Here is a 27,104-nt window from a genome sequence, read left to right on the forward strand (position 1 = left end):
CTAGACCACATAGCCGCACTACTGTAGGAGTGTTCATTGATAGATGGATGCGTGTGTGTCATAGAAATAGCCTTAGTGTGTGTGTGTGTGTGTGTGTGTGTGTGTGTGTGTGTGTGTGTGTGTGTGATAGTCAAACTTGAGTAGGTTTAATGAAGACTTGTCACACACGCGTGATACACCTATACGAATTTCCCTGCCACCCAGACACACTAACATCTGACAAGGAGTGAGGGCTGTGGAAGAACCACAGACTACCGTGTGCAAACGTTGGCGATTGGTATCGGATGGCAAACTGTGATCGTTTGAATTTGAAATGATTCGAAACACTCGTTACCCCTCCGCTCGCTCGGATCCTGATCGTCTCAAGCTCGTCTCACGTGTCAAGATCGTCTCAAGCTCGTCTCAAGCTCACAACCCGCCTGATCGTTTTAGTGACTCGATCGTTTTACTGACTCGCTCTTCCGGCATTGAGATCGGACACTGACTCGTTGACGCTGACTCGATCGTCGATCGGGTAAAAGCGATCAAATAACCCAACACTACTGGAAGTCAAAAAGTGACCACTTCATCTCATCACAATCACATTATTACTATTATTACAAGTTGATTTTGACGGACTTTGGTAATTCTTCACTCTTTTCAAGTCACAGAATAGGCTCAGTTTACAAGGTAAGCATACGAAATGCACATTTTAATTCATTTCTTATTTTTATAACTAAACATGCTTTGGGGTTGTGTGTTTGTTGATTGTGCATCAGCTGACGACACATGTGAAAAATAACAATAACAGGGCTTTAAAAAAATTAAAATACTAATTCCCCCCCCCCCCCCCAATAATTTAAATCAGCCTTCCATGTCAGGCGATTAAAACCAGGTGTTTCAATGTTCGATCCCCAGTCAAAAGGTTGCTAATTTTATCAAGATCAAGAGGTTTCGAGTACTCACGACATTCCAGGCTCAGGGTCCTTTAAAAAAATACTTTTCATTCAGTTATTGTTATTATCTTTATTATGGCCGACACAGCATGCATCGTCCATACTTTTTCAAAACTTTTTTTTTTTTTTTTGGGGGGGGGGGGGGGGCTGTTTTTTTATATTCGGAAAATTGGGTTTTGTATGTTATGTTCATGGAGAGAGAGAGAGAGTAATATTTTATAATGATAAGATATCTGTAGTCGTAGTATTATTAGTAGTTTTGAAATGCCTATGATGATGACAATGTGAGATAATTATATTAGTGTGATTATTTTTATTATATTTTTAAAAATTACGTACGGCTATGTCGTAGTGGTATGACACTCGCTTTTGGACCGGAAGGTCCTGGGCTCGAGCCTCGCTCGGCGCATAGTTGAGCCCTTGGAAAAGGCACTTTGCTCACTTTCTCTCACCGGACTCAGTTGTAAAATGTGTACTTGGCCGTTAACTGCGTTGTCTCTGTCCGAAGAAATTGTAATATCGCCTAACAGACGTTATGTCCCGTTCAACATGCGAAGTGTTGCTGTTATAAACTTTAGCATTGGCATGTATGTGCCTATTTTGCTGTAGTGAATTTAATTTAATTTTTTGTTTTCATCGACAGCTAACATGAAAGAACACTGTTGACGTTACTGGTGTCCTGACAATCCATAAAGATGCTGGCTCAAGGGCTATTCTGGCAAGGTGTGTTGAGGCAAACCTTTGCCTGTGGCAAAACTCATCAATCAGCAAACCATCATCTGGGCCAGCAGACCAGAGTGTCTGCATGCACTTTTTGACAATGGTTAGTAATGTTTTTAAATCTCCATTGCGCCTTTACATTTTTTATTGGTGATCAATAAAATAAATGCTCATTTTTCTAAATGAAAATGGCAAAGCATCATTTGAATTGAATTACTACTGAATGTATTAACTTAACGACAGACTATAGTTTGTTGCCAAGAGTTTTGTTCTATGGATGTAAAACCAATGAAATTTCAAGTGTGTTGGTGTGAATAATGATCATTTTTTAAAAATTGCTATGTCTTTGACAAATGCATTTTATGACAATAATGCCATTTCCAAAAATTGCTAATGAAATGTGTCTCTTTTTTATTTCAATTTTTCCATTCAGAGCAGGATCAACCCTCTTTGTGGAACTACAAAAAAAGTGGTGGCAAACAAGTAGTGTTGACTTTTTCTGTATTGAGGCGAAAGAGATTTTTATTCCAAGGGTTTGGGAAAGCAAATTGCTTTTTATTCAGAGCTAGTGCACTATTTAACTGTTTTATTGTCTAAAATAGAATTGATTTTGCAGTTCAACTTGACTAAATATCTAATTTTATACGACTTGTCTCTCAAGTAGAATAAAAAAATGAAAAATGAGGATAACGTGCCATATCATATTTTGAAAAATCATTTAATATATCTAGAAATCATCTGTATAACCTATTGTATACAGTAAATAATTAGGTTTTGTGATTATAATGATGAATTCATAAGGTATGACATCATATTTGACCACAAATTATTTTATCTCTGGGCGTAAAAAAAATCAATTTTACAGCATTTTTTTTTATCTAAGGGGTATGGGTTAGTGAACCGATTATAATTTTTTTTAGACTTAGATCAATCTACAAAATTTTCGTTTTCTTGTCCTATTACGGTCATATTTTGAAAGTTTGATGGATCATTTCTTTTAGTTGTCTGCAAAATCAGCCTTTTAACTATATGTCAAATTATAGAAAAAGCTTGCGCTTTCTCAAATGTCTGTTTTATGTCATTTGTCTGATTTTCTAGCAATCCTACCTCAATCATTTTCCTTTAAATTATCTTCAAATTTATTCAGAATCTTTTCTATGATGTGTTTTACATCATGATGTGCGGGTGGTTGGATGGGAGCATCAACCTTAAATCATATACCTATGATGTTCGCATGGTGTACGATCCGATAGTGATGTCGTTTCTTCTTCTCTTTACTAGCCTATCCTGCTTCTTTGGTTTGTGATTGTATTTTTGACAGGGGATATTTTTTTTCCTGTAAATCCTCTGCCTGTTTGTTCTTGGTTATTTATAATTTAGCTTATGATATCTTTAGGTTATGATTTTGATTGACATTTGTACTATTTTTGTTAGATTGCTTGTTTTTTTGTTTCAGCGGTCTCTCATATAACCCAATTGTGTTGGAAGAGACCTAAAGCAACAAACAAACAAACAAAAAACATCATGATGTAAGCAATTTTATAAATTTTAAAATTCATTTGTTCCTGTCGATCCGCGCTAAATTTTCAGTTGAAATCAAATAAAAATTCTAAAAAAATTATTCCATGAGTTTTCATGATTCTAGCTATTTATGAAAGAAACATTGTGTTTAAATTTGAAAGAAATTTATATGCTAGTTTTTGGTGCATCTATGTTAGAAATTTTAGGGTTTACGTCTAATTTTAGCTTATGTTGCCCCTTAAAAAAGTTTCTTTTTTTAATTCAGTTATTTTTGGTGTTTAGCATCAAATTATACATTACATTATTAGTTCATGAGATATAATTAAAGAATTTTAGAACTATAAAGCATATTTGACCACTAAAGTAATTTTTTGGTGAATAACAGCAGATATTAAATTATTTCGCAATTTTTTTTCTTAGAGGTATGGGTTAGCGAATCGTTTATAATTTTTTTCAGAATTTGATCAATTTATAAAATATTACTGTTTTCTTGTTCCATACTGGTTATACTTGATGAATGTTGGCCTTTGTCTGCATAATTAGCTTTATTATCAAATTAAAGACAAATTTTTCATTTTCTCAAAATTTCATTGTGCGTCATTCTCTGATTTTCAGACATTCACATCTGGATTGTTTCCCATCAGATTGTCTTCAAATTTGGTCAGAATTTTTCTTATGATGTGTTTTGCATCATGATGGTTGGGTTTTGGGCTAAACAAAAATTTAGCAGTTTTATGAATTTTTAAATCAATTTTTTTTCCTGTCATGTCACACCAAATTTTCACTAAGAAATCGAAAAAAATTCTGAAAAATTTATTTTCAAGACTATTGCTAAGCCTATCCATCTTGTTGTAAGTGTAAGAAACATTTTGTGTAAATTTGAAAGAGATCTGTTCGTTGTTTTTTTCTGCATCACTGTAAGAATTTTTGGGGTCTAATTTGAGCTTATATTGTCCCCCCTGGTGGTAGGGATTTGGTGGCTAATAGTATTAGCGCTGGTGTTAGAGACTCAGTAATAGCCATGTGGTAGGAAACTCGGCGAGTAAAAGTGCTGGTGATAGGGATTCAAGGAGTAAAAGCGCTGGTGTAGGGACTCAGTGAGTAATAGCGCTGGTCGTAGGGACTCAGTGAGTAAAAGCGCTGGTCGTAGGGACTCAGTGAGTAAAAGCGCTGGTCGTAGGACTCGATGAGTAAAAGCTCTATGACTCGCTGAGTAAAAGCGCTGGTGGTAGGGACTCGGTGAGTAATAACGCTGGTCGTAGGTGCTCAGTGAGTAAAAGCTCTATGACTCTGTAATAGCGCTGGTGGTAGGGACTCGGTGAGTAAAAGCGCTGGTGGTAGGGGCTCAGTGAGTAATAGCGCTGGTCGTAGGGACTCAGTGAGTAAAAGCTCTATGACTCAGTGAGTAGAAGCGCTGGTGGTAGGGACTCAGTGAGTAAAAGCTCTATGACTCGGTAATAGCACTGGTGGTAGGGACTCGAAGAGTAAAAGCACTGGTGGTAGGGACTCAGTGAGTAAAAGCTCTATAACTCGGTAATAGCACTGGTGGTAGGGACTCTGTGAGTTATAGCACTGGTGGTAGGGACTCAGTGAGTAAAAGCTCTATGACTCAGTGAGTAGAAGCGCTGGTGATAGGGACTCAGTGAGTAAAAGCTCTATAACTCAGTAATAGCACTGGTGGTAGGGACAGTGTCAGTGAGTAAAAGCGCTGGTGGTAGGGACTCGGTGAGTTATAACACTGGTGGTAGGGACTCAGTGAGTAAAAGCTCTATAACTCGGTAATAGCACTGGTGGTAGGGACAGTGTCAGTGAGTAAAAGCGCTGGTGGTAGGGACTCGAAGAGTAAAAGCACTGGTGGTAGGGACTCGAAGAGTAAAAGCGCTGGGTAGGGACTCGGTGAGTTATAGCGCTGGTGGTAGGGACTCGGTGAGTAAAAGCTCTATGACTCGAGTAAAAGCGCTGGTGGTAGGGACTCGGTGAGTAATAACGCTGGTCGTAGGTGCTCAGTGAGTAAAAGCTCTAGACTCTGTAATAGCGCTGGTGGTAGGGACTCGGTGAGTAAAAGCGCTGGTGGTAGGGGCTCAGTGAGTAATAGCGCTGGTCGTAGGATCAGTGAGTAAAAGCTCTATGATCAGTGAGTAGAAGCGCTGGTGGTAGGGACTCAGTGAGTAAAAGCTCTATGACTCGGTAATAGCACTGGTGGTAGGGACTCGAAGAGTAAAAGCACTGGTGGTAGGGACTCAGTGAGTAAAAGCTCTATAACTCGGTAATAGCACTGGTGGTAGGGACTCTGTGAGTTATAGCACTGGTGGTAGGGACTCAGTAAAAGCTCTATGACTCAGTGAGTAGAAGTAGAAGCGCTGGTGATAGGGACTCATGAGTAAAAGCTCTATAACTCAGTAATAGCACTGGTGGTAGGACAGTGTCAGTGAGTAAAAGCGCTGGTGGTAGGGACTCGGTGAGTTATAACACTGGTGGTAGGGACTCAGTGAGTAAAAGCTCTATAACTCGGTAATAGCACTGGTGGTAGGGACAGTGTCAGTGAGTAAAAGCGCTGGTGGTAGGGACTCGAAGAGTAAAAGCACTGGTGTAGGACTCGAAGAGTAAAAGCGCTGGTAGGGACTCGGTGAGTTATAGCGCTGGTGTAGGGACTCGGTGAGTAAAAGCTCTATGACTCGAGTAAAAGCGCTGGTGGTAGGGACTCGGTGAGTAAAAGCGCTGGTGGTAGGACTCGGTGAGTTATAGCACTGTGGTAGGGACTCGGTGAGTAAAAGCTCTATGACTCAGTGAGTAAACGCTGGTGGTAGGACTCGTGAGTAATTGCACTGGTGGTAGGGACTCGGTGAGTAAAAGCTCTATGACTCAATAGTAAAAGCGCTGCTGTAGGACTGTTTGTTTTTGAGGGTTTTACGGCGCTTGCAACACATTAAGGTCATATCAGCGCCAGTAAAAAGGAAGAAATGGGATAGTAAAATGTTATAGAATTCAATTAAAGCACCCAAGAAAAGGTAAGACAAAGGGGAATTTGTTCAAATGGGAAACAGATGTAGATTCCAAGAGCACACCATCAAAGTACTTAGTTTAAGATCACCTAAAAGTCTCATCCAGACACAAGCACAGGTCCCGACTAAGAGGAATACACTCAAATGTTAAATCAAATATAATATGTAAATAAAACATAATACAGTACATAACAGAGAGATGATTTACAATGAAAAAAATATCATCTCCCAAAACTAACTATACATTCGACTGCTTCCCTCTCAGCCAGGGGATCCGGCCAGGACCAGGACAAAACCAAGTAATCTCATTCCAAGACAAAGACAGAAAGCATGTTGGAAAACAGATATAAGGGGATAGAAGACACAGTATGAACCCCCCTGCCCACTATGGGAGGTCAGGAACCCCGCCCAGGTGGTAGGGACTGGGTGAGTAATAGCGCTGGTGGTAGGGACTCAGTGAGTAAAAGCGCTGGTAGGAATTCAGTGGTGTCACTGATTTTATGACATTAGAATATAAAGAATTTTACAACTACAATCGGACTAATGATTTTACAAAAGGTCCCCACAAAAGTATATCTTTAAATTATTAAACAAGTCTGTTGATTAAATTAAATTATAATTTTATTTTAAAAGATCAAGAAAATGTCAAAATAAAAATGAAAGTTTTGACAACCAAAATGTACCTATTCCGTAACATATAAAGACACACAAACAAATCTTGTCTTCTTGCTCCTCTGTAATCTTGACACAGCATTGCTCTGATTTTTCGTGAAGATGTGTAGCATGAACACTACTTCACTCTATACCGATCACGACCCAACAAGTATTGAGAACAACCATGCTTCTCAAATTTGTTTTACATACAGGACTTTGCACTATCCTTTTGAATCTGGATAGAGACTTGACCGACTCAATTGTTAACGGGCACCTTTTTACTATCACACTCTTTTATTGGGATGTGATATTACGACTTATAATGTCCCTTTTTATTTCGTCACTGACCGACCACCTTTGAAATTTTGATATTCTACAACACAGTGTTTGGTCTCCTGTGTTATATTTGTTTTATTCTGTACCGACCTGTATAACACAGTTTCGGCCTTCTCTGTGTTATATTTTTATTGGGACATATAGTAACAGATTTGCCTTCTCTGTACTATGAATTGGTCACCCGTTCACGGACTGACACAGTACAGTAGCCTGCACTATGCCTTGCTATCTTCCGGCCCCAAACGTACTTCACACAATCAACCCTGCATTATGTGAAGGATAGCTGGTGACGTTTGGCAACTGAGAGACGTTGTCATCACAAGATAGCGTAGCAACAGGTTTGAAAAATACCAACTTGTGGTTGCCTAAAGCTAATATCCCATTGAGACTTAAGCTCGTTCTACAGTAACGTGACAGCCCCCACCCACGTTAAAAATTTACTTTTTTGGAGGTTTATTACATGAAAATAAATTTTACAAATGGACAATGAGTAAAGGTATTAAGGGAATTCTGTATGAAATTTCCTGTGTAGAGTCACATTTGAAAAATTTCGAAGTCTAACTGTCTCTGTCGTGTCAAGGGCATCTTTATGGTCGCATGTCTGTTATCTGGAGTCCCTGTCTGGTCAGTCTGTGTGTCCATAACGTCTGTGGTCTCTCTGTCTGGTCAGTTTGTGTGTCCATAACGTCTGTGGTCTCTGTCTGGTCAGTCTGTGTGTCCATAACTTCTGTGGTCTCTGTCTGGGCAGAGTGTGTATTTATAATGTCTGTGGTCTCTGGTCAGTACGTGCATTTACAATGTCTGGTGTCTCTGAAAAGTCAGAAAGAGGGTTAGAATGGGGATTTGTCTGTATTAAGTCAGTCATGTCAACAATGTCAAAGTCTTTATCTTCAGAGACAAGAGTCAAAAATTGTTCCAACTGGGAGATTCTTTGCAGAAACTGATGTTCTACCATAACTTGAAACAAGCTATTGATCCTGTTTGTCACTGAAGATACAATTCGATACAGTCCTTCCTGTGTATTTGTCACACGTCATACTGGTACAATGTCAGTTTCAGGTTGGTCATGGATTTCCAGTCTTTCGCCCGCCATGACCCTCATCATCTATGCACATAATATTCACAAGTGGATACAAATATCGATTTACTTTGTATGTTGCATCCATAACAAACACATCACAAAAAACACTCAAATCACGCCTCATTCTTCCCGTTACTTAAAACAAATACTCAAAACCACCATCCTCATTGACACTGAACTTTGTTACACCTCCTTCCTCCTCTATCTCTCTCAGTAATTCCTGTACCGTCTCACCGTCCGTCCTGTCAATATCAGTCTTGAACAATCTCCGCTGCAAATCTTCGACATCTTTAGGCAATACATTTTATCCTTGGCTTGATTGAATGTATTGCCTAAGTTGGGTTGTGAACACCTTTGTTTTAGCCATAGCCTTCACTGTCTCATTCACGAGGGGCAGGCGATTCTCCGGATAAAGTGAGGATGGCTAAATGTAAAAAGAAAAAAGATTAAAAGTACAAAATTGTATGCAATAGCATTTAATTCAGACCTGCCAGCTAACAAAACAAAAAAAAAGCATTTTATTTTTTATTGACAATTTAAAGACAAAAATCTGCATATAAACCCATAATGCACGAGTTGTGTTTGTCACTCTAAAATACTTGAATGAACTAAAATGCAACAGGCGCTCATCAAATTCAGGGTTAAATGAATGACTGCAGAATTCCCAAAAAACGTCGCTTCATTGTCTTTGTAACATTTTCATGGCATACAAAAACGCAATGGTCACCATTTATAATTAGTCCTCAGAAATCAAGCACTTATAACTGCATCGTACTCATAGTCAAAGTCAAATTTTATTTTGAAAAGTCTATGGACAACCATCAAATCTTAAAATTCCTTATCTGGAACAAAAAAAAAACAAAGACAAAAAAAAAAGACCCAAAAAAATACCACCACCTAGATCTGCTTATATTGTCTTACAGGACTTAATAGCGCTTACAACACTATAAAAAGGATGATGATATGGTGACTGATTCAATAAATAGGGAACAGAAGATTTCACGAGCACCTCAAAGATGTACCAATTTTGACATTACCTCAAAGTCTCACCGAGACACAAGCAAAGGATCCTGCTAAAACATTTACATAATGCAATAATATTCAAAACCTATAACTATAACAGTACATAACAGAGAGATGATTTACAGTATAAAAAATCATCTCAAGAAGAAAGGTACTGTATTTGACTGTCTGCCTCCCAATTAAAGACCCCCGCAAGGACCAGGAAAAAAATGAGCAATCTTAATCCATAACAAAGACAGGGAGCACAATGGAAAGGGAAAACAAATATAAGGGATAGAAAAATGTGAACTCTCTGCCCAGAACCCTTCCAAGAAATTTTTTTTTTTTAATAAAAAAAAATACAAATTCTGGAACAGTCAATTTTGTCACAAGCTGGTCATCATCTCTCCATCTCAGTGCGCCACCTTGAATGTATCGTAATAAAATATGAGTTGGAATGGCTGTTGTCCTTTAAACATTTGGTCCTGGTGTCAACAGTGCATTTACCTAACTAATCTATTACTATATATTACACTCAATAGTGGGAGGGGGGAGGGACAATTAAGTACTGAAAATAGAAAGTAACAAGAAAAGAAAAAATAATACATATTTATAAAAAAAATTGAGTCTAATTGCGACTAAAATAGAATTTGCGATTAATTGCTGTCAAGTGTAAAATTTTCGGCAGCGAAAAACTGCAGGGACAAAATGTCGATGGAAAATAAGTATAAAATGAATGAGTCTTACCAATTTATCGCATGGGTGATTTCATGGTTGTGATTAGCCCTGTAACCCTCAGAAGCCAGTATTAATTTCAGAGTCCTGCATGGTAAGAAAAACTTTTTATTACAAAATAATAAAATTATCCACAACATAGTATGATAAAATATTAATAGCGTTGTCACTTGCATAACTCAATTGTGAAGGATTTCAACATGCAGATTATAGAGCAATTGAAAATAAATCTTAATAAGACATTCAATAATAATACTAATCCAGCGCAATCAGATTTTTTGAACAAATCAAGTCTTTCACTTTTTAAAACTGTTCTGGTAATAGTTGAACTATTGTCTTGCTGCATTACATCGTGCAGCCCGCCCACTGAAGACTGTAAATGAGCTGCAGATAGGCACACATTGCCTCTTCCTCTGGATGTTTTAAAATTCAGAATCAGTTTGATTGCTTTATTAAAATTGTCTTGGCAATCAAGATAGAAAAGCTGATGGTGATAATTTACTTCCGAGTTATTCTGAAATATTATAACCTTGTGCATATAATATTTTCATTTTTTTTTAAATATGTAAAAGTAAAAAAGCACCTCCTGCCCCCGTCCAAAAACAACCTCCTACCTCTGGTTAGGGCGAACTCCTTTGCTTGAAGTCAATTGCTTTTTGCCCTGCTTGCATTCATAGACACAAAAGTCATAAATTAGCCAACTTTCCTCAGGGTGATGGAAGCTGAAAAACACGGAATAATATAAAAGATCATAACATAAATACCTAAATATTAAGTTTAAAAATTGCAATATTTTCTCCAACTGAGACAAAGGTGTTACAGTTCAGTACGTTAGAAGAATAAGAAAGTAAGTCGAGAGTTTTCTCGAAGAACTTAAATTTGTGACGTGGTACTCAAATCAGGGACTAGGTCAAAAGCTGAATGGAATGGCACAAATGGAAAGCCAAAGGCATGTTGTTTTCAATATTTAACGTCAATAAAAATTCAAATTCTGTGCATTCTAATATTAGGCAAACAACTACAGACCACACTAAATTGAATTGTATTAAGTAAAAGGATCTTGTCACATTCAATCAAGCTGTCATTTGAGAAAAATTACTTCATTATAAATTGAAGTTCAGATCGCATGTTTGAAGCCGTATTAGGAAAATTCATGTATCTGTGTATAAGCCAAGTTTCATCAAAATCACAGTGGCAACGAGTGTCTAATATTTGCCACCAGATACACTCGTAAAATTTGAGTGTAGGCCTATTTAGCAAAATCATATATTAGGAATGGTTTATACTACATCATAAAGTAGCGCATGCCCGTCATCATCCTGTATCTTTTTTTTATATATATAAATATTAAAAAAAGAATTGAGCTTTCATAAGCTGCAATATCCACCAAACATGCTCAAAGCACTTTACAAAGGATCCATGACTAGCAGCAACACGTAACAAGTAGAACGTTAGGCGATGTTTTTCTTCTGACAGACAACGCTCTTAGCGGATAGGAAATCATACACATGAGTACAGTGAGAGAATGTGAGTCCTTGACGAGGCTCGACCCCAGGACCTTCCAATCCGGAAGTGAGTGCCACACAGCCGCATATATCTTGGCTGTTCTTGAGAATTTGCCAAACACCTACAAACTAATTAGTAAAAAGAGGGGAGATGGGCAGAAATAGACAGACAGATACACACTCAGAGAGAGAGAGAGAGAGAGAGAGAAAGAGAGAGAGAGAGGGAGAGAGAGAGAGAGAGAGAGAGAATAATATCAGTTGCCTGTGGTGTCAGTCCGTTTAGGAGTGAGGTGACGGAAGAAGTAGTCTAGCACTAGTACTTGGGTAGTAGTAGTAAGTAGTAAATAGGGGAGGTCTTCTGCACGTTCCTTGAGCTAAGGAAAGTATTCCTTCAACTAACCTTAAAATAAAAAATAAAACCTTGTACATTTCCAACACTTGGACCTGCACTATGACCTATAACTAAAACTAACAGACAAAAAAAAAAAACCCGCTAAGACTCCTCTCCAGTACCTTTCAATATTTCAAATTGAATTATAATGGCTGCGGAAAACTAAAACAATGGTCATATAAGAAGTTGTTCTACAGGTTTTAAAACGAAAATATGAAGTAACAAGATATCACTCTAATATAGTGACACCTAACTAACACTAGACATCACACCAGCAGCAATGCTGAGCGGAGTAATTTTACTTTTTTCACTAGCAACCAAGTTGCCACATTGGATTTTCTTTCTTTACTTTTTTTTTAGTGTTCTGCTAATGTGCAATCTACATTTAAAATAAAAAGTGGCATCTTTCATTTCTTCTAATTCTTAACAGACACGATTATGTCCACTTCACATCTCAACAACAGGGACAATTTTTTTCACTTCTTGAGGCAGTCTTTTCTTACTTCTTTTAAATTTCATTTTTTTAAAGCTTCTTTATTGATTTGTTTATAAGTTCTATTGTTCTTCTTTTATTATAATTTCATTGTCAATATCATTTTCATCAGCATACTTTTACAGTACTTTTACCATGTTATTCTTACGCTCTTACAGTTACAGTACAGCAGAGCGATACCTAGACCTTTAAAGTGCTACTAAATTTGAAAAATTAAAATAAAACGTTTGACAAAAGATCCACAGTTCAAAAGCTAAAACAATTATAAAGTGAAACTACCTCGAGGCTCGAGGAACATCGGGGTAAGGTCTCCCGCCCATACTGGGCACTGTGGGACTGGAAGTCTAGAGAGCTGCGCCGGTGGAACCCGTAATTTAGTTTCTTAAACGGTTCCGATCATTCAGGAGAGGAGTAGTACCTATCCAGTTGTAGTTATTAGTAGAAGAAGAAGAAGGAGCATGTTCAGGTTCAAGTTCAACCCTCTTAGTAGGCACTTGCAAGAATTTTTCAAAATAGTGGCTATGGGTATTAATTTAGCGTAGAAAAATAAAGGGGAGTGAAACATTAACTAGAGTGAAAAATTATCGCTCTGTCTCAACTGGTTAAAAAGTTATGACCGTTTATGTGGTGGAAAATCTCTATATATAGCTTAATATTAATAGGAAAAAATGTGACCAAAGCACAGCATCCCAATGGATAATCACGTATAATTCAGAAACAGCTTCAGATACAACTTTGAAATTTTTACATGTGGTAAATCAACATCTCTGTAATACATTGCAAACAGAAAATGAATTATTTATTGAGAAAGAAAAGTATAGTTTAGAGCTGAGACAGCTGAAATCAAGGAAAAATAGATCACGACATAAAATCATACAAATGAATGACCTATTTGAATTGGAAGTGTCAATTGCCAAGGAGTGAGTCCTTGGTAGTTGACGGTTCATCAATTGCCAAGGAGTCAAATTGGAACTCTTCAGCCGCATGTGGTGATTTCAGTCAAGCCTCGATTTGCGCGCATACGAATCTCGAACCCCGTCACTTTCTTTTCTTCCATTCGCCATTCACTCATTCCTTGTCAATCGTTGTGGAAAGGATCAAGTCCACACTTGTTGGCATTTGTTTTTAATTTTTATGTCTTTTCACGAATTCCAAGATGATTTAAAATAATATCAAACAAAAATTACTGTTGATTTCGGATTCAGCAGGGGAAAAAAACAGGACGAGGTGGCAAATCCCTGCCAAGATGTCCTAGATTAAAAAAGAAAAGTAAGATTTCCTTTATTTTAAAGGAAATATACTGCACATCGTCTTAATACGGAATAATTAACGTAAAACATTTGTGCAACAAGATCAATCCGTGGCATTAATAGTAAATAGTTGATGATCTACCAACTGGCAAGGTCCATAACAAAAAGAGGAAATATGAGAGAGAGGGGGGGGGGGGATGACAGAGAAATACATACACAGAGGAAAAAATGGCAGAGAGGGAAAAGAGAAAATGACAGAGATAGAGAGAGTTTGTGTAATAGAGGAAAAAAAAAGAGAAAACGACACAGAGAGAGAAAGAAGAGTAAAAGAGAGTATTAATTAATATTAATACATAACATCACTCTGTGGCAATGCATCACTTCGTGACACTAAAGCTACTCCGTGGCAGTTAAAAGTACACATGCGTAGTAGTTGATGAACTGACACGGTCCTTGGCAATTGACGATTTGACAATTGTCAAGGTCCTTGGCAATTGACGCTACCATTTGAATTTTGGAAAAGTCAATAATAAAATATTTATTCACATGAAGATAGACCAAATACACCACTGAATCGGCGTCATTTAGTTGTTCACTTTGAACTTTTCAAAATGAAAATAGACCTCATAAAAGCAAAGATATGAACTGACAAATGTTTGAGGTGGTGTACTCTTCTTAGTTGATAGAGTTAGAGTGAGAATGACGAGAAATGAGTTGCCACTTAATTAAGGAAAAAAATTGTCGTATCTAGTTTACTTACCTTCTTTGTTGACTTTTTAATAAAAAGTACATTATTCTCATTTTCGAATGTTTTCAAATTGGAGAAAAGATGAGAATGTCTCGTTTACCGAGAGGGCCATTTTTTTTTTGCTTCACACTTCTCAAAGAAAGACCCCGAAAAGTGGAGGCTGGTCGGCTGGTCCTTGAAAGCTCACAAATGCAACTTTAAACGCATAAGAGTGCTGGAGTAGGTAGCTACAAATAGGTAAAGGAGCGGTGGTTTGCAACTTTAAACACATAAGAGTTCTGGGAGTACAAATAGTGAAAAGCGGTAGTTTTCGCTATTTGTAGTGGTAGTACAAATAACCACTTCGAAAAACATATTTTATACCATGAATTTAGTCTTTTACCATCTGGGAGAAGGTTTTGTCAGATTAAATGTAGAACTAACAAGTATAAATCAACGTTCGTTCCATCAGCAATAAAAATTTTGAATATTTTATGCATATGGTACAGAAAAACCAAGGATTGATAAGTTGACTGATTAACTGATTAATTTATTTAATGTTAGATTAACTGACCAATTGATAATGATGATAATTTTTGGTGTCGAATCGCCACAATTGTAACAGATTGAAAACGAAATGAATATGTTTATGTTGTGTATATCGCACGTGTGAAAAAAAGAGAGGAAGAGAGAGAGAGCGAGAGAGAGAGAGAGAGAGAGAGAGAGAGAGAGAGAGAGAGAGAGAGAGAGAGAGAGAGAGAGAGAGAGAGAAAATAAGTAGGAGTGAAATATCTGTTCAATGTTACAGTTATCATTTAACGTTATAACAAGTGTAACTAAATGACAAATTGCCACATTTATGGACAATAAAGATCTATTATTATTATTATTATTATTATTATTATTATTATCATTATTATTATTATTATTATTATTATTATTATTATTATTATTATTATTATTATTATTATTATTGTTATTATTATTAAACAGTCGAATGTCTAGTTATAGTTTTGGGAGATGATATTTTTTTCCTTGTAAATCATCTCTCTGTTATGCATTGTTTTATGTTTAGTTTATTATATGATTTGAGTGTAATCCTCTTAGTTGGGACCTGTGCTTGTGTCTGGATGAGACTTTTAGGTGATCTCAAACTAAGTACTTTGACGGTGTGCTCTTGGAATCTACATCTGTTCCCTATTTCAACCAATTCCCCTTTGTCTTACCTTTTCTTTTGTGCTTTAATTGTTATTCTAGAACTTTTTACTATATATATATATATATATATATATATATATATATATATATATATATATATATAATATATATATATATATATATAAGTATCAATCCACTATTAAGGTGACCACTGTGAAATGCACCAATTGGAGGACCAAGCATATGTCTTGTTCAAATTGATTAAACTGTTCAATCTTTGTTCAAATGAGTATAGTTTGATTCCCTACAATGATTTATGAACACAATTCTGATGCTTGATGATCACAATGGTATATAGAAAATTACTCGGTCCCCCTAATGTTTTACTAAGTGTTTCTGTAGCTTTAAGGAGACATTTGGTAAAAACATGTTTTTAGGGAGACCACATTAAAAAACCCTTTTAGGGAGCCCAGTATATGTTTATATATGTGTATACCTAAGAGTGCATTTTCAAGTGAGCTACCACCAAATTGTCTAAAATAAAGTAAGTCCTCAAGATTAAGAGCTTCATGGCCATAGTGTCGAAGCTTATCCCAGTCCCAGTGTGCGTAGAGTGAAGTGGCCGAGCAACGCATTTACTAACTCCTGGGAAGGTCCATCCCTCAGAAGGGGCGCTCAGGGAAATAACCTGGGACTCAAACACGGCAAAAAATATTCCCAGTTGCTCCGTGCGCCATTGTTTTTGCAGTCCCCGACCCCTTTAGAAACCTGACGACCCAGGTTAAGATCAGAGATAGAAGGGACCAGGCAGAGGAGTTTATTTGTTGTTGTTGTATACCACTGAATGGACTTGGTTTGTTTTGTTTTGTTTTTAAGGGTTTTACGCGCTTGCAACACATTAAGGTCATATCAGCGCCAGTAAAAAGGAAGAAAATGGGATAGTAAAAAGTTCTGGAACTACAATTAGAGCACCCAAGAAAAAGTAAGGCAAAGGGGATTTGTTTCAAATAGGAAACAGTAGATTCCAAGAGCCCACTATCAAAGTACTTAGTTTGAGATCACCTAAACGTCTCATTCAGACACAAGCACAGGTCCCAACAAAGAGGGATACACTCAAATGTTTACAAAGCATAAATAATATGTAAACAAAACAATAAAGAGCATAACAGACAGATGATTTACAAGGGAAAAATATAATCTCCCAAAACTCGAACTATACATTTGACTGTTTCCCTCCCAGCCAGGTCCTGGACAAAACCAAGTAATCCCATCCCGAGACAAAGACAGAAAACAAGTTGGAAAACAGACATAGGGGGATAGAAGACGCAACGAGTACGTCCCTGCCCATTATGGGAAGTCGGGAACCCCACCCAGTGAATGGAGTTGGATGGATAGGACAGCAGATCTGATGGACACAATGAACGGCTTCAATCAACATCTCATTCACTTTAACTTGCACAATGCTTGCTTTGGTTTCGTGGTAGACAGTTCGTCTGACGCCCGAGTTGCCAGGGTTCGAATCTATATTTGTGGCGATGCAGAGTCATTGTAAAAGTCTCATTTACAGTCTCACTTGTGTTAATTGGAGTACGTTACTGAATTGTAACAACGTTGTTCTGTTCGTGTCCATATAAATGTACTACCAGCTGCACGTTGAGCTCATTGTGGGTTTTATGATACATCAAGCTCGTGTAAAATTACATTTACATTTGACCGAAAAATGATACATAACGATAGAAGTCTACAAATCATATTGCAGGTTTATTTCAGTTCCAAAAGCCATCACAAACATTCATCCACTGTATCACATAAGTCTTTGGTCACCAAATAAAAGCATGAAGTTTGCTATGTGTACAGTGCAACATAAAAGGATAGAAACAGTTTTACTGATAAAACCCTCAAATGATAACAAACCAATATGTTGTTGCTGGTAAGTTGCTTAATTGCATTTGTTAAAAAGCATAAACTGTGAAGCAAAAGTGTTGAAAATCGTTTGAATAAAGTTTAATGCAAAAAAAAAATAATTCTTAAGCACTTTATGCCGTTCTAAGCTGTCGTTGCTGCATTTTTTTTCATTATTAATTATTATTATTCTGATTAAGGATGAGGGGATAAAGAAAGAATGAAATTAAATGCACAGAGGTGTCATTTCTTGACAGTCGCCTCTAAAGATTGCAACTCTTAAAATTATCATAAAAAGAATAGTGAAATTTTACATTAGGTATCTAGAAAATGCTGAACATAAAGCTACATTGGCCAATTAAGTTAGGGTTAGTAGAAAGACTTTTTATTCTGCCATATCTGATTCTTTCAGATAGTTCTACATAGCTGCCAACTTTTCAAAAATAAAATAAGGAACGCTCATTTGGCCCGGGATGAGGGACGATGTGTGCCGAAGCCCCCCCCCCCCCCCCCCCCCCCCCCCTTCATCGAATCGCAACATATAAAAGTCAGCCTTTTTAATTACTATTACTAACACTAACAAGTTTGAGATGACAGAGGCTAGTCCAAATGTTGCTCAATTATCGGTTTAGTACCAGCACATTTGAATCGTTAAAATGACACTTTCCACAATGATTGTTGTTTTGTTTTTAAGGGTTTTACGGCGCTTGCAACACATTTAGGTTATATCAGCGCCAGTAAAAAGGAAGAAAATTGGATAGTAAAAAGTTCTAGAATTACAGTTGAAGCATCCAAGAGAAAGTAAGACATAGGGGAACTGGGAACAAATAGGGATCAGATGTAGATTCCAAGAGCGTATCACCAATGTACTTAGTTTGAGATCACCTATAAGTCTTATCCGGACACAAGAACAAAATCCAACAAAGAGGAACACACTCAAATGCTTACATTATACATTAAAAAATAACAAATATAGTAATAATACATAACAGAGAGATGATTTACAAGGAAAAAAATATCATCTCCCAAAACAATAAATATGCATTTGACTGCTTCCCTCCCAGCTAGGACTCCGGCGAGGGCCAGGAAAAAAACAAGTAATCTCATTCCAAGACAAAGACTGAAAGCATGTTGGAAAACAGATATAAGGGGATAGAAGACACAGTGTGTACCTCCCTGCCCGCTATGGGAGCTTTCCACAATGAGATCAAAATTCAGAACGGACAATATAAAGAAAGAATTCAACTGCCTCAACTTTGATAAGGACCAATACACAAGAAGCACAATTGTAAAATAAATGAAATAACTTAAGATGGTTAGAAATGCATAACTACCAACCTGGTACATCACTTGAGAGGGCGTTTTGGGGTAAAAATTAGGTGAGTTCAGATAAAAAGTAGACGATTGCATATATGTTTTCTTTCATGCAACATAATGGTCTGTAAGTAGTATACTATAATAGTAGTTATAGTAAAATGCACCTCTAAATATTAGAGAATTCCTACTTCTTTACTTTGACAAGATAAACACACCTAAAAATGGAGTATACTTATTTTTCTTGAACCTAAACCGTTACAAAAGCTTGCTTGAAAAAAAAAAATTAAAATCAGATGAAGATGTTTTTAAAGGGATTAAATTTATATATTTCATAAATTAATAAAGGGAAATAATCATTGTCATCTTTAATCAATATAAGCAATTGATTTTCTTATTGAATACCTTCCAATCAAAAAGGTGGATTTAATTTTATTCTTAATTAAAATAATATTTGTAACAAATAGTGAAAGTATCAATACTGTCTTAGAATATTCAAAGTATATCGAGGCTAACATCCATATCCTATGCAAATCTCCAATACATTATGAAAGGTTTGAGTAAAATACAGGCGTCATATAAACGAATGGAACTTTTTTAATTGTTGAAAATCATTTATGATAGAGGCATAATTCAAATTAAAGAGCTACACAAATGGAGATTATGCTCTCACTGGACACCAATAATAATGATAATAATAATAACAACAATAGTAGTAGTAGTAATAGTAATAATAATGGATCAATAATAATAATTCATTAGGCTCACATGGCTTTTTTACCACAAATTAGTCAAAAATTACAAAATACGGATTTTGAACTAAAAATAAGCACTTACTGACTCAGGAAGTCAAATACGGAACAAATCCGTTTTTAACAGAACGGTTGACAGCTATGGTTCTACAAAGCATTTGTCTCTCAAGCTGAGCAAATGAATGTTCATATAATATAAAAAAGGATATTGCAATGATGAACAGATTGTACTATATAAAGATAAAACGTTTTTGTAAACCCCCAAAATATGTCAATAACACTATACAATACAATGAATGTAATACAAATCAAATTCATGATTGTCATTACACCGATTGAAACGCTCTTTCCCTTCTATATTTATTTCTTTCATTAAAAATCTTTGTCTTCACCAAACTAATTAGTGTACCTTCAGGGATTCCTTTTTGTGAAAATACCCTGTGGTGTTTTAAGAACAGAATAATTTCAGACTTTCTAGGTAATGATCCCCTTGAACCATGTGCTGAAACATCTTCGACAAAGTTTTTAAAATATGACTTGACTCTATCTGTATCCTCATCTGACCATGACATGTATCTCCGATTTTTGCTTGAATTCCTCTTGGGTTCAGTTTGTTTTGAAGAACACGTAAGCTGATTTGGCACTCCTGCTTCACCATCAAATATTTCTTCTTGATTTGCAGCTGTTACTATGGATGTTCCAAAATTTGCATTTGAGTCTCTATTCACTACAAAGTCATTTGTTTCAATGTTACAATTTCCTTCCCCAGTGACCGATGCTGAGTTATCAATTTGACCCAAAAAATGACCAACTTCTGTTATTTCTCGTATTGCAAGTGGACACTGATAAATGTTTTGATTGATTGATTCACTGTGTCCCATATGTCGATAGAAGACATCTCTCTCGTGTTGTGGGACATCAAGTAAGGCAAATAATGTCGAAGCTCGGTGCCTGAATTTATCAGCTATTAACAACTGGGGTTTCTCTAAATCCTTTACTAAGGAAGTGACATATTTGATGGCAATGTAACCACTTACATGATCTTTGGATATTCCTGTATTTGGAAAAAGAATGGGTTGTCTGAAATATCAACAGCTTTACGCTCCTGTGCAAGTTTCCTTAAAGGCTGAATTGTGTCATTGGGTATCAACACAGGGACCAACATCTTGCTTCCCTTTCCAGACTGATAGGCCAGCTTATACTTCTCAAGTAACGCTTTTTCCAGAGGATCAGTGACATGTTGTACAAGCTGGGGATCAACCCATACACCTGAATCTGCATCATTCCAGTCTTTTAACAACATCCTTGCGGGTTCTCCGCCTCTCCTCGCATTAAACATTGTAAGCCTAGCTACGATGACATTGCGAAGCCTAACAAACATATGTGAATCAAATAATTGATAATCATCCTCACAAATACGGACCATCTCTTCAGTAATAAATTGCCGTAGCTTCTTTATATCATTCTCTAATGGCATCTCTTTGGGTTTTCTCAAATTTGTTCTCTTTGCTTCACATTGAACTCTGGCTGTAAAAAAAATACTATCCCAATTATAATCCAGGACAGCTTTGAACAAATCTATCTCTGCGGATTCTTCCATTTTGTTTTGCATTATATATTCCCCTTTTAAGAAATTAATTAACTTTTTCAATATAAATCCAATTGAAAGCTTCAAGCCTGCTTTCAATGTCCCATCCTCTTTCAAAGTCATTTCAGAAATGGTTTGCGATATTTCATTAAAGTTACAACGCTTCACCAAGTCCTCTCCAGAGAAAGAAGGTTGATTTGTTCTCTTCCTAGTTTTTAAAATCAAATTTCCTAAGATGCGTAAATCACTCATTATAACTTTTCTCTCCTTCTTTGAACTTTTACTCCACAATTTTGTTCCTAACAATACTATAGCTTTGTCTGATCGACACAAATTTCCCACCTCATCATTCCGAAATTTGTCAAGAATATTCTCCTTTATTTCTTTACTTGCATTGGGAGCCACGGGATAAAATTTTACAACCCCAGTACACAGAGCATGCTCAGTACTACATTTCTTTTTGTGTTCATAAACCCTACGTCCAGAGTAAAACCCCTTACAGCCAGCACACATAACAACTTCATGTGACCCTTGTGCTCTCTCACGCATAACTATTGAATTGTTTCTAGTGTTTGAATAAAAAATGCCCTTTTTCTTGAGATTCTCCATTGTTCTATCCCTTTCCTTTACAGGCTGTTTCATGGCCTCTGTAACTTCTGTCTCATCTTTGTGTTTCCTCATCAAATGCCTTGAGAGTTTTGTTTGCAACTGTCCACAGTATGGACAGGGTCTCCTTGGCTTTTTGTATTTCTCTGGAAAAAAAAAGAAGAAAATAAAGCACATCATGCTATGAACTATGAAAATAAATCAATAGACAGATCGTATGCACATCAGCTACATGACAGCGATAGAGAGGAATAGCATTCCAAATATTTAAGGCCTGGACAAGTAACTGTCATAATTCCTTCTTGTTATATACTTTTCTACCATCTATTCCTTTGGAAGAGGTATGTTAGATTTGTGGAGACCTCTGCCACATAACAAATCCAGTGAAAAGACGCCATATTTTTGTTTTGAAATAGAAATAAATAGATCAATCCACCCACTTCACTGGGTTCAGGGTTCCCTCTTCATTATAATCAAAATATGAACATAAATCGGAATAGTAACACATTGAAGTCTCATCTGAATACATAGATTGTCCTTTGTTGTTTCAGCGAAAAATCAGACAGAATGTCAAAAGAATTTTAGGTTTTTCCCCAACCACCCCTTGGAGGGATCAGTATCAGCGGAATGGTAAGCGTCATGTTTTTTACGTTGAGCAACAAAATTTACTCCAAATGCTTCACTCGACCCAGGCGAAAAGCAATCAAGAATAGACCCAAGTCCTATCCAAAGACTAACATTTCATTTCAGTTTATTGTAGGCCCTTGGCCAATCGACAAAATTCAATTCACATAAATTATTTACAACAATCAGAAATTAATTATATCAATAATAGTAATAGAATGCAATGAAGGCAATATCATAATAATAATAATAATAATAATAATAATAATAATAATAATAATAATAATAATAATAATAATAACAGTAGCGGCAATAAGTAACAATTAATATAGTAACAAAAGTAATAATAGACTATAGTTCATAGTCATAACAATGACTTTCTTTGTCATTGAGGGAGTGAGAAAACATCACCGGCTGGCAGAACAAACAGCCGACATCAATCAAACGTCCTCCAGACCGGTTGAGCATCGGCTTCATTAATTCCTTAAAGACTTCCCCCCAACTGCCTGAACGATGCTGATGCCCAGACAACTTAATCCTGATTTATATTTTGTGGGAATGAAATATGACATGTATATGCCGGAAATATTTCAATAACAAACACACTGTTCAGATAGAAAATATTTGAGTCTTGCCTTTGTTAATTGACACAGGTAAGTTAGGAAAATAAATGCTAGTAAAAACGATCAGCAAGTTCGTGAACACTGCTTCTCAACTCGAACATATGTTTTCATCAAATCTACACACATCATGCTGTGAGCTGAATTTTAATGATCTCAGTTGTCATTGAAAGGACACCCAAGAATTTTAGAATAAAGAAAAATATTGAACCTGGAAGTCAAAAGGGTTTGTAGCACAGCAGACATTATCAAAGTATAATTTTAGTACCGACAAATTAAAAAGAAAATGTGCTTTTCTTTAAATGCTCCCAATCATCATATACTGTTTAGGTTGCAAGATTAATAAAAATGTTATCTACTCTGATTCTCGTTAAGTTTCCAGCTGGTCTGTGAAAAAAAGCCTTAAGCATCATAGAAATACAAAGAAACAGTTTTAATATATAGATGGGTTGTAACAAAAAAACCATTTTAACACTTACAATACAAGCAATTTAAGTCTATTACAGACAAAAAAAACCCCAATAAAATAAACAAGAACATTTTTATGGCTGGTTTCACTGATATCACTCACACATTGGGGTTTCAGATTCTAAGATGTCCACCCTATCAAATTTGGATTTGTGCTTGTTATGTAAATGGTAGCGTATTTTGCGACGCAGCACTGCCAAAACAGAAAAAAATGCAATAACACAAATGCAGCACCATGGAGGGGTGGAAGTTTTCTTTTAAAAGGAATGGGTAAATTAAAATTGATCCCACAAATATCAAAGGAGAAGAATGACAAAAAAATGACTCACCATTGCACGTAACACGTTGGTTTGCAAGTGTATAGCATTCGGGTTGAACCTGGGTCCCAGACTGGCAACGAGGTTCAGTCTGTGATAGTTGTGGATGAGGCTCTGACTGAGTTGGGGAATGAGCACTAGGTTCCAGAGACAATGATGTACTCAGCATTGGGTACCTCACAGAGTACGTAGAGGAATCAGACTCGGAGTCAGCAACAAAATCGGGACCCTGTATATTTTGTGGAAAAGATGACAGATCAATCAATTTATTCATGTTGACAATAAACATGAAGAGCCATTGTTTAATAATCCAACTAAACAATTAGCTGGTTAATAATGCAAGTATAATAAAAAAGAGTTGAGAAAGGCAGACATATTGTCTAAGTATTTAATATGTTCAACTGTGCTTGGATAAATATAGATACACCAACCAGGGTTTCAGTAAACCGTTTTTAACCAACTCTTTAAATCCTACACCAGGACCAACAACTACAAAACAATTTTTTATATCACTACGATTCTGGACATATAAACGGTTGTCATTGCAACAATATGAACTTCCTAACCTTGCAACTGCAATATAGTTAACAAAAAAAGTTGATAAACATTACGATGCAAGAGAATTTGGACAAAATGCGAGATCAAAAGTATAATCCCAACAGAAGCTATTTTAATTTTTCCTGGAAACGCATCATTTTCACATTTTGTCAAATAAAAAACAAACGACTTCAAATGTGAATGGCTCATCAATGAATATCACTTCAAAATATAACGAGGAAGGTTTAAAATAGTGTTATTGTTGGCGAAGTCCACTGCAAAGAAAAATTTTTAACAACAAAAAACTAGGAGATCTCACTGGTGTAAAACAGTGTTGTCCTTGTCCTGAAATATTGTATTGCGCCTAACAGACTGCAGGTCTCATCTTTTGTGGCAAATGTGTTTTGTCCACCACAAAATATGGTGATGTGAAGCATTTTGAGCATGGTGCCAACTGTGGATAAACGCTATACAAATGTTATGATTTTATTTTAATGTACATACTTACCACAAATGAATCATGTGATATGGAACTTTGTTCTGCATCACTTTCAGGCTCTGAGTTGGAGTCTATATAGAAAATAAAAACAACAAAAAAAAGCTGAAGACTGTCATGTGCAAGTTTTTCTCTAAACTCTTAAACAAAAAATCATGCCATCTTATGCTGTAAAAGGATTTTTTAAAAATTATTTACCTTATGACTATTGTCCTTTGGAAAAAAAAGAAAATTAAGTCCGAAACCTTCTGGCTATTTTCTTTTAAATTTCAAGAACGTCAGAGTTGGCAAGGGAGGACGGAAATATAATTCCAGAAACCAATCTGTCTATAATCATATCCATATGATAGTTTTTCGTTCAAGATTCAGGTACAGTCCACTTAGGATAATCGCAATACCTTGGGATCATCGAAAATGTTGGGATTAACCGAAATTCAGTTTCCTGTCCACTATTTCAACATTTTACACATTTATTGTCAACTCAAACCAGTAAATAATATTCTTAGTCAACCACATATAGAGCAATTTGATTGAAACAAAAACCATATGGCAGCCCCGTGTAGATTTGTCAACCAAAAGCAGCTATGAAGCAAGCCGATATCTTATTCAGATTGGAAGAAGTTTCAATCTTTTTTCTCAACAATTCAACATTTGTCAGAGTTAAAGAGATTAGCCTTAATGAGAGACAATAAGCTCTCACCAAACTCATTGGTCACAATGCACAGTTGTTAATCCTAAAACAAAGGATATCGCTCAGTCTCTCTTTATAACTGTCATTTATAACCTGTTGTCAAGATTATGACCAGCCCCACCCCTCTTCTATTTAATGGCCACCGATGACGTCACAAACCCATACTGCAGAGCCCCGCCCTCTTTCGACTCTAACAGAGTGGTGACACACTACTGTAGCATTAAATCCTGCTCACTCTCGATTCTTCAACCTGTCACGATTTCATCCATGATGAAATTTAATCATGATATACTGTTTGATTTCTTGAATTTACCACTTTTTAAAAAACCGAAGTTTGTTGCAATTAACCAGTGACTTTTATATAGAATTATTTCCATTGCTTAGGAAATATTGTGATTAACCGAAAGTTGCGATTAAATGAGTTGCAATTATCCGGAGTTGACTGTAATAGTATTACACATCATGACTCAAAAAAAAAAAAAAAAAAGCAAACTATGTGTACCTAAATGTTATTCATTTCCTCATCAAATTACATTCTTACCATGAACATCATAGATCACATCAAAAGGGTTGTCTGGATTGACAGCAAGACATTTTTCAGGATTTTTAAAGCTCAAATCTCTCTGATCTGAAGTTACAAAAGAAATAGCATATTCTCAACATTAAACTATGATTTTGTGATGGCTGTGATATGGCATACTGTATGCATAAAGCAAGATGCAAAGACAGGTTTAAGTTTAAATTATTTTATATTCTTTTCAAAAATCCATTCTAGTTTTGCCAAAATAAAATAAACACGAGAAGTGTTGAGTTGGATAGCGCTAAAACTAAAAGTAGTAGTGGTAGTAGTAGTAGTATTAGTAGTAAACGACAGATCTTACTCACTAGTGTGAATCTACAGTCTACAGAAGTTCCCGAATTATCTGACTCCACTTCCAAATGACTGACTGACAAGTGACAATCATCAATCGGTGTGTGATGTCTACCCTATTGAAAATCTTAAATCAACTGTGATGTAATAAGAATGGCCAATAACTTACCATTATAATTATCTCGGTGTCTCTTCAATGATGCCTCCAGCATCAATTTACCCCACGATGCCATAGACGTCTAGTTTGGAACTCAGCAAGTGACGAAAAAATACTTGCGGCTATAGAGAGGACGTCCGTCGGCCACTCTCTTTGTAAGTCAGTAGTCAGTGGTTATCAGATATCCTTGGTTCTTGAAAAATATAGAAACACAGCGGTTCATTTAAAAGACTCTTTTGTAGATCAAGTTATAATGTTAGGTATTGCACTTTAAAATCTCTTCAGACATAGAACGGGTCAACTTGACGTCTAGACCAAATCATTTCGAAGATCGATATGGCAACAGCAACGCCTGGAATGGAGGATTTAAATGCGGCATCTGACGATTCTACTGCTATGACAGAAGATGCTCCATTTCACGACGTCGAGATGGCTTCAACTGGCATCAGGCATCAACATGCTACTCAATAATGGGTTTGATGAAGCGTTTGACTAAGAACTAAAGGCCGAGCTGATAACTGATAACCACCTACTACCGACTTGCAGAGTGAGTGAGTGCCGAGTGCCTCTTTATGCGCGAAATTGACTAAACATACGTTTCACGAAAAAAAGAGTTACTATGTTTGCTTGTCTCTTGTCACCAAGATAAGA

At 36.3% G+C, this 27,104-nt stretch overlaps 1 protein-coding gene and 1 long non-coding RNA gene across 2 annotated transcripts; both read right to left on the reverse strand.

Moving 5' to 3' along the window:
* Positions 1-6,781: 6,781 nt before the first annotated feature.
* On the reverse strand, positions 6,782-14,566 carry LOC144962289 (uncharacterized). Its single transcript, XR_013643429.1, has 4 exons — positions 14,386-14,566; positions 10,601-10,708; positions 9,999-10,073; positions 6,782-8,673 (listed from the first exon to the last, which is right to left on the reverse strand). It is a non-coding gene; the product is annotated as an uncharacterized LOC144962289 (long non-coding RNA).
* Positions 14,567-17,252: 2,686 nt separating this feature from the next.
* Positions 17,253-27,017, reverse strand: LOC144962290 (uncharacterized). The gene is made up of 5 exons (XM_078895198.1): positions 26,466-27,017; positions 25,967-26,053; positions 24,747-24,808; positions 23,714-23,930; positions 17,253-21,818 (listed from the first exon to the last, which is right to left on the reverse strand). Exons 1-5 carry the CDS (start codon positions 26,527-26,529, stop codon positions 20,512-20,514), a joined length of 1,737 nt encoding a protein of 578 aa, XP_078751324.1. The 5' UTR covers positions 26,530-27,017; the 3' UTR covers positions 17,253-20,511.
* Between the last annotated feature and the right edge of the window lie 87 nt (positions 27,018-27,104).

This window comes from Berghia stephanieae, unplaced genomic scaffold, assembly GCF_034508935.2.
Source record: "Berghia stephanieae isolate SIO BIC M18660-M18661 unplaced genomic scaffold, UCSD_Bste_1.3 scaffold79, whole genome shotgun sequence".
In the NCBI taxonomy this organism is placed as follows: domain Eukaryota; kingdom Metazoa; phylum Mollusca; class Gastropoda; order Nudibranchia; family Aeolidiidae; genus Berghia; species Berghia stephanieae.

Bases quoted from the DNA above. Each gene is read 5' to 3' on its own strand.
- LOC144962290 (XM_078895198.1), bottom strand. From the start codon at position 26,529: ATGGCATCGTGGGGTAAATTGATGCTGGAGGCATCATTGAAGAGACAC. The intron at 24,809-25,966 runs GTAAGAATGTAA...TTTTCTATATAG, and splicing joins TGTGATCTATGATGTTCATG to ACTCCAACTCAGAGCCTGAA. The intron at 23,931-24,746 runs GTAAGTATGTAC...CAAAATATACAG, and splicing joins TATCACATGATTCATTTGTG to GGTCCCGATTTTGTTGCTGA.